The sequence below is a fragment of the Erinaceus europaeus genome, chromosome 1, assembly GCF_950295315.1.
Source record: "Erinaceus europaeus chromosome 1, mEriEur2.1, whole genome shotgun sequence".
Lineage (NCBI taxonomy): Eukaryota > Metazoa > Chordata > Mammalia > Eulipotyphla > Erinaceidae > Erinaceus > Erinaceus europaeus.
Genome location: NC_080162.1, coordinates 23,072,488 through 23,087,728, shown reverse-complemented (window position 1 = coordinate 23,087,728; position 15,241 = coordinate 23,072,488). Strand labels below are relative to the sequence as shown.

Below are 15,241 nucleotides of genomic sequence, written 5' to 3'. Positions count from 1 at the left end.
CTGATGCGCCGTCATCTCCCAGCTATACTGCGTCATCTTCCTCTGCACCTGTTCTCCCTCTCCACTGGGCTAGTCGTGTCAGCACATCAAACTGCCTCCTGTTTCTCCTATTCTGAAACAACAGAATAAACAAGCTCAGGAACTCTGTGCCCTTTTTGGGCAGCTCTCCAGGTTTGCAGTCTCCATGACCCCCTCCCTTCCTCAGGCTCACAGCCTCAGTTTCTTCTTCTGAGCCCTCCCTCCCTTATGGTTCTGCTGCCCAAGGCCATCAAGGACATAGATGAGGGTAAGTCCAAAGGCTAACTCTCCATCCTTATTCTGTGTGACTTATAAAGGCAAGGATAAGACTGGCACTTAGGATCACTTGCTCCTCCTAAAAAGCCACGAGCAGAGATTTTTAAAGAGTAGATGCTGCTTCGGAGAACCCTGACATAAAGCACAAGGTTAGAGCGCTGGCCACATGGGTTCAGAAAGCCAGGCCTGACTCCCCACCAGCCGTCATTTACTTTGTGGTTGGTGATGAATTTCATTCTTTGTCTTGGTTTCCTCCTCTGTATATGGATATCATAAGAACTATAGCACAGCTCAAGACATGTACATTAATCTCACCTCTCAGAGCTTAAAAATGCTATTTCTGCCCAGGCCTTTCTCAGGCTACACCAGAATCAAGTGGGTGGGAGGGTGGTAGACTTTATTATTTGTTTTTAAAGATGTGCTGATTTATTAATGAGAGAGAGAACCAGAACATCACTCTAGCACATATGTTGTCAGAATTGAACTCAGGACCTCATGTTTGCACTCTGTCCACTGTGGTACCTCCTGGGCCACAGGTTTTAGTGATTTTTAAAATATCTATCTATCTATCTATCATGGGGAAGAAAGAAAGGAAGGAAGGAAGGAAGAGATAAAGACTAGAGCACTACTTAGCTCTGGCATATGGTGGTGGCAGGGATTGAACATAGGACCTCTGGGGCTTCAGGCATGGAAGTCTTGTGCACTATGCTACCTCCCATTCCTGGCAGGCAGCAGGCTTTAAAAGCTCCCGGATGATTCTAGTCTGTGGCCAGAACTGCAAACACTAAGGTACATGGACAGGCCAGGAAGCATGCTAGTTACCTGCATCAGCTCTACTGACCTCCAGATTGATTAGAATCTCATATCTGTCGATTGTGCACTCATGATCTTGAGTCAGTGGCTTAACAGCTATGAGTCTCAATTTCCCAGTCTGGAGATCGAGGATGTGTGCATGTAAGTTACCAGGTAGGTATGAGCTGCATGGCAGGGATTTCATAAGTCAGCACTGGACTTTTTGATAAAGTGCTCCACTAGCTTATCTTTATTCCCTTTAGCCTTTTCTCCCTGGACTGAGGTGTCCACCTTCAGCAAATGGACACCTCCCAAGTCTTGCTATACTGTTTCTTTGAGAGGACAGTTTTCCACTCTCTGAACAGAACCAGTTTTGCAATCACCTATCTGTCGAGAAATTGTGAGGACATGGTTGAGCATGATATGGGACCTCCCACTGAAAAGTGGGTGCTTGGTTGGCACGATCTTTCTATTAGCCTTTCTCTACCTGAGATCGAGCATGGAGGGAAAATGTCCTCTCTGTCAGTCCCTCTGCCTCACAAAAGACTCTACATGCAGCCCATTTCCTTGTTCCCAAACCAGTTGGTTTGCTTACTCAGAGATTAATAGAAGCCCTTCTTCTTTGATCACATATGGCCCACGCATCATTGTTCTGCGCCATCAAACAGTAACTAGGAGCGTTCTCCTTACTCCTCCACCCCCTCCGGTCCTTTTAATATTACATGATCTATCTTCTCTCTTAAGACTCCTCTCTGTCTACTGGTTATTGACAACTCTACTTCCTTCATTCCTTTGGTCAACTAAACCCCTTGCTCAACATTTGCTAGGAATGCTCTGATCTTTTCCCAACCCCCTACCTCTCTTTGTCCCTTCTCTCCCAAACCATATATGGAATGGATAACTTACTTCCTCCTACAACCCCTTATAAACCCTGCTTTGCTGTTCAATAAACGGACTGTCCATGAGACAAGTCCCCGGATCATTGCTTGTCGTGGCACTAGCACTGGACACTGAGTCAGTCCCATAGGCTCACTCCTACTGCCCCAGAACATTCTCCTAGGCCCCTGCATCTGGTGCGCAACAAGGCAGGTAAGCTGGGAGTCTGTGCCCGGGAAGAGGTCTCCCCACGAGAAGTCCGGCACCTATCCACCTGCATTCTCTGAAATTCTCTACAGTTCTTCCTAGCTCCATGATTTGGGGCTGGCTACTAACCCTCTCTGACACTCTTTCTTCACTGAAAAGTCAGATTAGTGAGAAGACTATGCATTTTAACACCCATGCCAGCACGTTGGGCCCAGTTTTGGGCTCAGAACATGGTGATCACTGTGGTTGCCTCCTGCACTATCTTTTCATATCAGTTCTTCCTCGTTTGTGCTCCATGTTTTTGTTTGTTTGTCTGTTTGTTCGTTTTGTTTTTTACTAATTTTATTTTGGGGTCTCTGGGCACACAGACCTGTGCTGGGTTAATTGAAAGTCCTCATTCCAAAGACCAGAGGGGGCGGAGGAGGTGAGCATAAGGCTTTCTGAGCCATTTCCAAAATGGTATCAAGCAGAAGGAAATGAGTCTGGGATGTGAGCTCACCTTGAAAGTGACATAATTGGGGGAGGGAGGGATGGCTTGTACAAACAGTCCTGCTGCATCAAACTCCCCACTCCAGGGTCTCCATCCCTGGGAATCTGAGCAGGAAAATAGAGGGGAGTGGGGATCAGACCCACAGCTAATTGAGCTGCAGGCGGTGACTAGAGACAAATCCACTGACTTTCCTCTTCCTTCCCCATAGCAGCCCACAGGTGACAGAGCTGACCAGCCACCTCTACCAGGGAAATCAAGAAGAGGAGGGGAAAGAACTGAGGAGGTGGGTGGCAGAAAAGAGGAATTAGGCAAAGAAAAATGGCCCACAAAATGCAGAAACACCCCAGCATGCTTGCTTCCCAAACCCAGCCTATGAATCGAGGGGTGACAGGTCTCTCATCTCTGATGCCAAGAGCCAGGAGCTCCGGGCAGCCGCAGGTACTACATCTGCACCTGCCAGCACTTGGAAAGAGGCAATAAAGCATCATAGTAGGGCCTGGAATGCTAAGTGCCTGCAGCTGGGAAGGGAATCGCTTTTAAACAAGAGCAGCTCGAGGCAAATGTCCACTGTGCGAGGGCTAGTTTCCTGAGAACCGTTTACACTTTCTTTCCTGTTCTGGACAGCTTGATCCTGGGGGCTGGGGCGATGAACGGGAAGAGGGGCACAGGACAGGTGCACACATGCCATCTAGCCCTGGGGTCCACTCAGACAGAAAGGGATCTTCTGGATGAAGTCCAAGTGGGCTGGGTGATTTACTCAGGCCAGCAGAAGGCCGGGACACTTGAGTCACAGGTAAATAACAGTGGCTCATAAGTACCCCAGCCAAGCCAGGCGTCTGGAAATACACCAGGGCACCATGCCGCTTAGAAATGTGTGCCCCATCCCGCAAATGACGATAATGACAACATTAGTACAGCACTTGCAGTAGTGCTGCCAGGCCCTGTGCTAAGTGCTTTACAAGCATATTTACAGACTTAAAACTCACAATAAGCTGAAGAAGCTGGTGGCAGTAGGATCCCTTTGCTACATATCAGGAAAATGGGGCACAACACAGAGGCTGAGAGTTAAGCAATAAAAGGCTGGGTTTGCTCTCATGCTAGAAGCCATGTCCTGGCCACTGACTCTCAGACTCTCTGTGTCAGCCAAGCCCGTGGGTGGCTAGTTAGCAGGCTGCTCCTGACTCAGCTGGTCTAGGCAGAGCTAGAGACTGACTATATACCTAACATGCTTCCAGGGGTGCTGCTGGTTGGTCTATGAACCTTGAGTGGGGGCTCTGAATTAGCTCCCCATCCCCAAAGCACCTCTTCTGCTATAGAGAAGCGCTTGTCCCACATGGAAGAAATAGGGCCCCACGGGGTGTCAGAATCAAGGCGCTGAAGGTGTCAAGTCTTAAAATACCTGTGTCCACACTCTACCTTGGCCTAATTCAGTCAGAATCTCTAATATGGGACCCCGTTTAATAGTCTTTAAAAAAAGAGGTCCCAGAGTCAGGCGGTAGCGCAGCGGGTTAAGCGCACGTGGCTCAAAGCGCAAGGACCAGCTCAAGAATCCCGGTTCCAGCCCCCAGCTCCCCACCTGCAGGGGAGTCGCTTCACAAGCAGTGAAGCAGGTCTGCAGGTGTCTACCTTTCTCTCCCCCTCTCTGTCTTCCCCTCCTCTCTCCATTTCTCTCTGTCTTATCTAACAATGACGACATCAATAACTACAATAACAATAAAAAAAAACAAGGGCAACAAAAGGGAAAATAAATAAATAAATATATTTTTAAAAAGAGGTCCCTTGGGAGATGGGCGGTAGTGCAGCAGGTTAAGTGCACACGGTGCGAAGCGCAAGGACTACCGTAAGGATCCCAGTTTAAGACCTGAGCTCTCCACCTGCGGTGAATAGCTTCACAGGCAGTGAAGCAGGTCTGCAAGTGTCTATCTTTCTCTCCTCCTCTCTGTCTTCCCCTCCTCTCTCCATTTCTCTCTGTCCTATCCAACAACAATGGCATCAATAACAACAATAACTACAACAACAATAAAAAAAAAAAGGGCAACAAAAGGGAAAATAAATAAATAAATTGGAAAAAAAAAAAAAGGTCCCTGAGTGAGTTTGATATATGTAACTACAGGGTGGTTTGGGGTAGGGAGGGTATCACTAAATCAGATTAATCCCTATTAATCTGGGGCAAATTCCTCAAAGATAATTCAAGGATTTCAAAGTCCTTTCAGGGGAAAAAAATGATGAACAACCTTCTGGTGTGGCTGGGACTAGCTAGGGCATCTCTATCTTGTTCCCTGACTGCCTCAGGGGAGATGGACAGATCTCGAGAGAGATGGTCAGATGGACTGCCTTGAGGGAGATGGATAGATCTTGACGGAGATGGACAGATGGACTGCCTCGGGAGAGATGGACCCCTCTACTTGTATGCATTCGGAGATGCCTCAGCTTCCTCCAGTGAGTTTTTTGCATTTTATTTAATTGTATTTATTACTGGATAGAGACAGAGAGAACTTGAGAGGGGAGGAGGGAATAGTGAGTGAGAGTCAGAGAGACATCTGCAGCATGACTTCACCACTTGTGAAGCTTTCCTCCTGCAGGTGGGGACCCAGAGACTAGAACCTGGGTCCTTGTGCACTGTAATGTGTGTGCTTAACAGGTGTGCCACCACTTGGCCCCATCTATGAGTTTTAAGTGACATGGCCACAAGCCTAGACCAGCTGCAGAAGCAGAGGTTCCTGACAAAGACTGACTAAACCTCTAAACTCTTCTTGATCAGGTCTCAACCTTCCCTCACCCCACTCAGACCATGTCCTCGGCCAGCCTAGCAAGAGCCCTGCTGTGGAGGGTTAGGACCACCTCACTCTGCTTCCTGACTATAAATTTCCCCTATCCCTGTCCATTTGGAATTGAACCCAGTCTCTCTCCTTTATTGCAATAGTCCTGAGTAAAGTCTCCCTTGCTGTTTTAATAAGTCGCAGACTAATTATTTCCTTTAGCACTCCATACCTATAGAAATGTCACCCCACGAAATGAACAACCCTGCAAGCAAGCGTCTGGAGTCATGGCTAACCAATCCCAACTCAGACTCCTCATCTTGACTTTCAAGGCAAAGTGATGACTTCAGTGCCTGGATACGGATCTCAAGTCTCACTTCTCTCTGATTTGTGACCTACACACAACAAAAGTAGGCACTTCATTGTTCCTCAGACACACCTGAACTTCCCCTCCACCTCGCCTTTGCTTAGGCTTTTTCTTCCACTCAGATTATCTCCTCCTTATTTACTTATTAACATTTTTTTAAAAATAGAGACAGAGAGTGAAAGAGATCACACCAGGGAAGCTTCCTTCAGTGTGGTGGGAGCCAAGTTCAAATCTTTGCTGGCACACATGGCAAAGCAACACACTATCTAAGTGAACTATTTCACCAGCCCTTCCTCCCTAGTTTTCAAAGACAGCTGCTCAAGTCACAGCAATCTCTCCTCCAGAGATGAAACTCCTTATTCTTGATTTATTTCCCCTTGTCCTCCATTGTTGGGTAGTATGCCAGCTCCCCCTGGCTTCTGCTTAACCAAGCACTGGTATGCCTGTATAGGGATTGGTTTGATCCCATTCAAAGCGGTCTATTTACATAAATCACTTTTACATTTACATAAAGCACCACACTCCCTCCAGGGCATTAGTGGTTCAGTGGTAGAATTCTCACCTGCTCCGCCCCCTCTCCTTGTCACACCCTGAGTTTCACCAGTCACTTTTCTCTCCACCCTCTCTACATCACATCCTGTTTACACCCTACTTGGAAAGTATATAAGAACAACATTGTTCATTTTGGTAGTGGTAAGTTGAAGTTGTAGTGTTAGGTTTAGCTTAGCTTGGCTTAGATTGTGCTGCGTCCTGCATGAATAAAGAAATACTGCGTACAACCCAGCCATGAGTCCCGGGTCGTCTGTCTCCTCTCGCGAAGCCAGACCGACACTCCATAATTAAGAATATCCCATTTGAGCTGAATTCTCTGAGATAAAGACTGTATTTCCCAACCTCCTTTGTAGGTAATGAGGTCATGTGCCTAAGTTCGGACCAGTGTGATATAATCAGAAGCAATGTATGCTATCCCCAGAGTGTTGTGTCTTATGCCTCTTCTACTCCTCTTTCTGTTACCACAATAGTTGGAATTCCAGCATTCATCTTGAAGTAGGAAGTGCTCTTAGACATGGCAGCTATACATGGTGGAGCAACGAGGTTTCTATCAGTCTTGGGTTAGTCTCTCCAGAACTCAGCATGAGAGAAGCAGGACCTCTAGTCCTGTTTTCATCACTGCTCTTTTGGAATTTTTTGCAACTCACAGATAACTTAAAACTATTCGTCTCACCCTTTCAATCCCCTGAGAGCATAAACTTTGGAGTCTGGCATATATATTGCACATAAGCATAATTTCCACCTTCTTCCCAAGTTAGATAGTAATTTGGAGGCTGGGACTGTCTCACCTATTTCTGTCTTTCCCTGTCACATGAAGTATGAGGCCCTAAACACAAAGCATGGCTTAGGATGGAATGGAAGTTTTCTACAATCTTTTACACAGCTTCCTAAATTGAATATATGTGCTCAGATTGCTGCGAGCCTCCTTGGACTGGTAACCTGAAAAAAAGGCTACCTTTTGCCCCATCTAGGCTGCTGGCTCCCACCTGCCTCCCTGGGACATGGCTTACCAGGATGTCCAAGTTCTCAGGATCCTCTCCTGTGGCTGAGCTGGAGCAGTTGCTGAACTTAAATATCCAGTACTCCTTGGCAGTGACAAAGAAATTCCATGGCAGTAGGCCACCGATGCCCAAACTGAAGAAGATGATGTAGGCACCATTGAAGTGGTCCTTGGGCCTCTGCAAGCCAGGTGTCGGGTGGTCCAGTAGCTTCTCAAGCAGCACCTCCTGGTCTGTCAACAGAGAGCTGCTTGCAGGTCTGTAGGTGGAGTTTGAACTGTGATGTAAGTTGTCCTCTGAGATGATGGCCACTATTGGAGCAGAAAGAGACGGGACAGATATGGAGAAGCCAAGGCTGGGTACAGCTGGGGAAAAGCCCTATCCTATCAAACTGACTATTCCAATCTGGAACTGGTAGGATCATCAAAGCATGTTTGGAGAGTTTCTGGTTGAAGGTTCAGGGAGGAAGACATGCTGTCAGAACTGAAGTGAACTCAGAAGTCACCCAACCCATGCAGAGACAACATGGTTCAGACAAAAATGGGAGTAAGGCAATGTAGTACCACGGGACCTGTGACAATCAATCCAGCAACAAAAACCTGCTCCCAAGGCAGCCAAATTTACTTATTTTTATTTTTTTATTATCTTTATTTGTTTATTGGATAGAGACAGCCAGACATTGAGAGGGAAGTGGGAGGTAGAAAGGGAGAGATACAGAGACTCCTACAGCCCTGCTTCACCACTCGTGAAGCTTTCCCCCTGAAGGTGGGAACCAGAGGCTTGAACCAGGGTCCCTGTACATTGTAACATGTGTGCTCAACCAGGTGTGCCACCACCTCACCCAGCAGCCAAATTTTTATGCAGCCACAAAACAAGACAGGATTAAGGACCAGCAGAAGGATCCCGGTTCAAGCCCCTGGCTCTCCACCTGCAGGGAGTCGCTTCACAAGCAGTGAAGCAGGTCTGCAGGTGTCTATCTTTCTCTCCCCCTCTCTGTCTTCCCCCCTCTCCATTTCTCTCTGTCCTATCCAACAATGATGACATCAACAACAACAATAGTAACTACAATAATAAAACAACAAGGGTAACAAGAGAGAATAAATAAATATCTTTTTAAAAAGAAGACAGGATTAGGTGGGAGTGAGCAATGGCATGCCCCATAGAGCACAAATATTACCATGATCAAGGATCTGGGTTCAAATCCCTAGCCCCTACCAGTGGGGGGGGGGCTTCATGAGAGGTGAAGCAGTGTTGCAGGTATCTCTTTCTCTCTCCCTCATCATCATCTCCCCTTCCCTTTCAATCACTATTCAAAAAGAAAGAAAGAAAGAAAGAAAGAAAGGAAGGAAGGAAGGAAGGAAGGGAGAAAGAAAGGTATGAAAGAAAGCAAGAAAGAGAAAGAAAGGGAAAGAGAAAGGAAGAAAGAAGGAAAGGAAGGAAGGAAGGAAGGAAGGAAGGAAGCTGGCTGCTGGAAGCAGTGAATTCACTGTGCAGACACCAAGTCCCAGGAATAACCCTGGTGGCAATAAAAATAAGATGCTAGAAGTAGGATCCTAGATGGGCACAGAATGTTCTCTGCATTCTCTTCAGCTCTGTGAGAGAAGCCAGGAGCAACAACCTTTAGAGAATACATGAGTATTGGTGTAAAGCAGGGAGGGGAGAGTGGGAAAGAGATTATACACACATATGCATGTAATTCTTTCAGAAAGATTCACAAGAGATTTCATACGTGTGTGTGTGTGTGTGTGTGTGTGTGTGTGTGTGTGTGTGTGTGTGTGTATCAAACATGAAAGTCTTTAGCATAACCATTATGCTGTCTCCCCAGCCCACCATAAGAGCTTTCTAATAGCGGCTGCCTAGAGGAGGAAGGATGGGTATGCAGAGAAGAGAATTTTACTTCATTCTTTCATACCTTTTGAACAGTGAACACTGTTCAAAAAATTATAAGTCCACTAAAATTAAATAACATTCAATGAATAAACTTATGGTATCTGCATAGAGCTGCCACTAGAAGCCTGTTTGGAACATCTGACAGTATACCCCTGATGTCATTGGTGCAGAAACAGAGGGCATTGAGTGGAAGGTCACAGAGCAGGCAGAAGGGCAAGCCTGAGACTGGGGCTCCTGCCTGGGTCCCACCTCTGTTGACATGCCACGAGAATACAGCTACCCCTCATCTGTGTGTTAGCACCTAAGACAAAGCAAAGATGTTAGATTGTTGGTCACTATCGTCTACGTGGCCTTGGGCAAATCCCCATACTTCTGAGTTTCAATTTCCTCACCTGCAAACCCAGAGAAGCTGTTTTTCTTTAACAATTATATAACAGCAACTGGCTGGCAATGCCTGGCTCACGGTAGCAGCCGTTTGAACAAACATCAGCATCTTCCTCGCCACCCTGGGCCTGTCACCTGTTTGGCTGCTGAATCTGGCTGCCCATAGAACTTCCATGCTCTATATAGCACTCAGGATGTGGCAGCAGCTTGATAAATGGGGAGTATTTCCATAACGCTGAGGACAGGACACTCTGTAGCCCCTTCAGCAGTAGTTCCCTCTCTACTCAATATATCAAAATCAATGCATCTTTGCTCACATGGGAGGTGGAGCCTCTACTCAGCACCAAGCCAGGCGGAGTGGGGCCTACAGCCCTGGTGAGATGGTCATTCTATCTTCCGCTACTCTATTAACGGTACCTAGCAACATTATTAATCCGAAATCAGGGAGGCCTGGAATTTATTGCCATTTTTTTTTCTCCAGAAGTAAAGAATGGGGGGGGGGTGGAATGTGGGGAGCAGGAGATAGTTCACCTGGTAGCGCACAGACTTTGCCATGCACAGACTTGGGTTTGAGCCCCCTGCACCATATGGAGCACCACACATGATAGGGGAGCTCTGTGAATGGCAGAAAGGTAGTGCCTCTCCTTCTCTCTGCCACCTGTAAAAAAAGAAAACAAAAAGTGCCAGGAGCAATGGAATGGTGCAGGTGTAAGGCCCCCGCAGGTCAAGAAAAAAAAAAAATCTGAGATCCAGAAACAGTCTGCAAAGTAGGGCATGTGCCTTTCCATGTGCATGGTCTGAGCTAGAGTCCCAGCACCACGTGGGAGGACCCTGGTGCTGGGGGGACACTTGGGTGTTGCGGTGCATGTGTTTATCTCTCTGAAATAAGAAGAATGAAAAGGAAAAAAAGAGAGGGAGAGACTAATAAGCTTGGCCCAGAGCCAAGTGAAATGGCGCACGGGGTGGGGGGAGAGAAGGCAAGAAGGCCTCAGGGCACTAGATCTGTCTGGTGGGGGCAGAGAAAAAATTGCTCTCCTCCCACTCTGGTTTCTTCTCAGTGGTGCGCCCCCGGGAGCACATCAGAGAGAAGAGAACAATTGTAATTACATATGTCTGGAAAATCTGCATGGGCGTAGATTCTAAAGTAAATGGGGCAAAACAAAGATATTTAAATACATATCCAGGGCGAGAGAACAGGATGGAGGTGCTGGTGAAACAGCTTCCCTTAGACAGAGCGCTGCCATGCTCTGTGCATGACCCAGGTTGGAGCCTGGCCCCCACCACACTAAAGCTAACTTTGGTGCTGTGGTCTATTTCACTATTTTTCTGCCTCTCTATACACATTTTTTATTTATAAAATGGAAATATTTACAAGACCACAGGATAAGAGGGGGTACATTTCCACACAATTTCCACCACCAGAACTCTACATCCCATCTTCTCCCCTGATAGCTTTCCTATTCTTTAACCCTCTGGGAGTATGGACCTAAGGTCATTGGGGTGCAGAAGGTGGAAGGTCTGGCTTCTGTAATTGCTTCTCTGCTGAACATGGGCATTGACAGGTCGATCCATACTCCAAGCCTGTCTCTCTCTTTCCCTAGTAGGGCAGAGGTCTGAGGAGTTGGGGAGTTGGGGCTCCAGGACACATTGGTGGGGTCGTCTGCCCAGTGAAGTCAGGTTAATATATATATATATATATATATATATTAATGGGACTCACATGAAGAGAGTGACACGCAGGGCAAAGACATATGCTGTCTTTACCTGCATATGTCTCCCCTGCCATACAGGTGAGTTTCCCCAATAGTCTTTCTGGTTAAAAAAAAAAAAAATCCCAATTCTTGGCTATACTTCCAATTATCATTTTTCTCAATAGTTAATGAAGTGGTGAAGCTTCCTCTTGAGGTTGCAGGACCCTGCATGCAGTTAGGTTCAAATAATTTGTATACCAGCATGACACATCTTGGGAAGTCCTGTTCTGAACATCTTGAGGGGTGGGGCTTATCTTTCAATCCCACATCCAGACAGTAAGAACTCCTGATATTAGAATTAAATCCAACACTCATATACACCAAGATCTGTGTCTAGCACTTGAACTTGACGGCAGCCTAATATGGTAGGTGCAAAGAACTACTCTAAGACCCATTTCACAGATGAAGAATCGGAGGCTCAGAAAGGTAAGGTAACTAGCTCAAAGTCACACAGATGGCAACAATGAGCTTACACAGCCGAGTGGGCTGAGGTCCATACGGGCTCCTGGTCTCCCAGGGCAGAGGCTGGCTGGCAATATGAACATACATCTGCTGACTGCAAGTACCAACCTCCTTCCTGAAGACCTGGCAGCCAGTGAGCTGTGAGCAGAGGCAAAGACAGTAGTGCTGCAGGGCACCTTCAACCAAGGCTGCTGAGCAGTCAGGACATTCTCCATGACTGGGGCAGTACATACCCTGGAGGAGGCAGGAAGGAGGCTGCCGGATGCTCAAGTCCAGAGTCAGCAAATCTATTTTAAACTGCCATGGTCTAGCAGAGCTCGTTCCCAGTCTCGAACCACAGGTAGCCCCAGACAAACCAGTGCAACTACAGCTGTGCACACCCCAGGCCTCAGTTTCTAAATTACCATCTAAAAATGTTTAAGGTAAAGTACGACCCTCTGAGGGACACTAGACAGTAAAAAGGCAATGGTTCTTTCCAAATGCCCACATGGTCACATGAGCCACATTTACACAGGGCCGGGTGTCTATTTATCCAGGACCGGTGAGCCTTGACCAAGCTTCTGAAGGAGCCAGGAATTTTCTCTAACCCGGGTCACAGTCCAGGGCACTGGAGTGAGCCAAGTCTTATTAGTCTTTAGAAGAATTAGTTGCTAGCCTTTGGATTTAAAACAGAAAAGAAAACAAAACAAAACAAGAACAAAAAAGCAAATAAGTGCCCTCAATGTCCTCAAGAAGGAGCCACCCTGTCTGGGCTCTATTCCTTCCCTGGGCAACCTGGGGGAGGAACAGCCCCGCACTAAGAGGCTAAGAGGCTAACTTGTGGGGCCCAGAGGCCAGCCTTTGCACTGGGGATGGGGCGCAAGTTCTGAGGAGATTTCTGGAACATCCTAAGCCCATATCCCGTGTACCTTGCCTTCCTCATCTGTGAAATACGAATAGGGGTTGATGAAGCTACCCTATGGGATCGTGGCTGGGCAACATGGGGCAACACCAGAGGCCAGGGCAGAACAGGTATTGGGGTTCTAGACACCCCAGCTTCAGGAGTCTCAGGAGTTGGCCACTTTTCCCATACCAGGTCCATATATATATATATCCAGGAGCTGATGTTCACCAAGGAGGAGAGAGAATCTGGGAGAAAGGAAGACAACAGACCCAGAAGAGGAGGGGAGGGGAGGATACAACGAGAGGTGCTGGAGCGCCGGCTGGGCCGGGGCTGAGTTCGGGGGTCAGCAGGAGCAGCCCCCAGCAGGCCCAGGCTGGGAGGCCGCGGGCAGCACGGGCCCGGGGGCGGCCGCGAGCCCAGAGCTGGTCGGAGACCAGGCCCGCGCCCCGCCTCCCGCCGCACTTACTGTCGCCGCCGCGCCGCCAACGCCGCTGCCTCCCGGGCTGCCGCGGCCACTGCGAGTCCCGGCTCCGAGCGGCCCAGGCCGGACTCCGCCCCGCGCCCCGGCCCGCCCCGCCCCGCTCCGCCCAGGCCGTAGTGTCTCCTCCAGTCTCGTCCCGCCAGCCTTGGGCAAAGGCGTTTCCGGGTTTGCAAACTCCTCGTTCTGTCTCTGCTCTGCTCGGCTCCCGCCCATTTGCCCCGAGAAGGTGAGACGCCACCAGATCTCCTGGCTGCTGCGGCCGCAAGCCAGGGCTTCAGCCCTCCTCTGCAGATGCCGGGGCCTTGCGCCCACCCGAACCCCAAGGGTTCTCCACCTCGCCACGGGGACTCATGCAGAGGGCTGGCTCTCAGTGTAGCACCCCTTCCCTGAAGCCCTGCTGTCCCCCCACGCAGGATGGGCCTCCTCTGCGACCCTTCCTGCGCCAGAGCTTGCCCAGATCCCCAACTTTTACTGTTGAGAGGAGCACTGGAGAGGCTCTTTTAGACGAGAAGGTAACAGCAGACAGTTAAGACTACCAGAGAATGTAGTGTCATGCAGATTTAAATTGCTGACCACTCCCTCTCAAACACCCATGCAAATGAGACGTTCCTTTCTACTTGCAAATGTCTTTTACTGATGGACAATCTCCTCCTAGCTTCCAGGTCCCCGCCCGTGAAATGATCCTTAAACGAAAAAGAAAGCAATTTCCTAGGATGGTAAGTTTTGCTCCCTTCCATTCTCATTGTCAGGACCACCCCCACCTGGCCAGGCTCTCCCACCAGCGGGCAGATCTTCGGGTCTGGCTTTACACCGGAAGAGACACCTTTATCCAACCTTCTCTTTGCTGTGTGCATTAAACCCACAGCCTCATTAACCATTACATGCCCTGGGGGTAGAGAGTAGTTGTACACAGCCCCAACCCTCACCCCCCTTACAGACACTGGGAACCAAGAGAGAACTGAGATGTCACACCAGATCTCAAGTCCCTTCCCGTGATGCCCCTCCACCCCACTGGTGCTCTCTGGGTCATCCTGACGTGACCAGAGTCAGAGTAGACAATAGACTTTCAGAAGGGTTTTAAAAGAGGTGAGTAAGCCCCACCTAAGTTTAAGAAAAATGATTGTGGGTGGGGATAGCACAATAGTTATGCAAAGAGACTCTGCTGCCTGAGGCTCTGAAGTCCCAGGTACAAACCACTATAAGCCAGAGCTGGTCTGTTCTGGTGAAAAATAATAATAATAATAATAATAATAATAATAATAATAATAATAATAATAATAAAGAGGGAGTCGGGTGGTAGCACAGCAGGTTAAGCACAGGTGGTGCAAAGCGCAAGGACCTGCCTAAGGATCCGGTTAGAGCCCCCCCCCTCCCCACCTGCAGGGGAGTCGCTTCACAGGCGGTGAAGCAGGTCTGCAGGTGTCTATCTTTCTCTCCCCCTCTCTGTCTTCCCCTCCTCTCTCCATTTCTCTCTGTCCTATCCAACAAGGGCGACATCAATAACTACAACAACAATAAAACAACGAGGGCAACAAAAGGGAATAAGTAAATACAAGTAAAAATAAAAAAAAATTAAAAAAAGAAAGAAAAGAAAAAATAGCTGTTGTGGGTGGTCGAGAGGTGGTGCAGTTGATAGGACACCAACAGAATGAATTTCACCTACAGAATGAATTTCACTCAAATTCATGTTAAGTGAAATAAGTCAGAAACAGAAGGAAGAATATGGGATGATCTCACTCTCAGGCAGACGTTGAAAAACAAGATCAGACAAGAGCAAACACAAGTAGAACCAAAGTAAAAGACTCTGGGGTGGGGGGTGGGGTGGGAGAACACAGGTCCAAAAAGGATGACAGAGGACCTAGTGGGAGTTGTATTGTTATGTGGAAATCTGGGAAATGTTATACATGTACAAACTATTGTATTGACTGTCAAATGTAAAACATTAATTCCCCAATAAAGAAATAAAAAAAAAGAATGGTTTCACTCATATATGGAATACAGAGAATTTTTTTCACACAAAAAGTGTCAACCCATATCTAAGACTATGGGAGGGCT

General features: G+C 47.9%; 1 protein-coding gene across 4 annotated transcripts in view; it reads right to left on the bottom strand.

Moving 5' to 3' along the window:
* SLC29A3 (solute carrier family 29 member 3) overlaps positions 1-13,305 on the bottom strand; it is a 55,402-nt gene extending 42,097 nt beyond the window's left edge. For 2 of the 4 annotated variants that reach the window (XM_060201312.1, XM_060201379.1), the window contains exon 1: positions 7,348-7,634. In XM_060201312.1, coding sequence (XP_060057295.1) covers positions 7,348-7,496 — 149 coding nt within the window. In that variant the 5' untranslated portion in view covers positions 7,497-7,634. Of the gene's footprint in view, positions 1-7,347; positions 7,647-13,171 lie in introns of those variants that run through there. The other 2 variants (XM_060201443.1, XM_016195327.2) reach the window with 2 other exon arrangements.
* Positions 13,306-15,241: the final 1,936 nt, after the last annotated feature.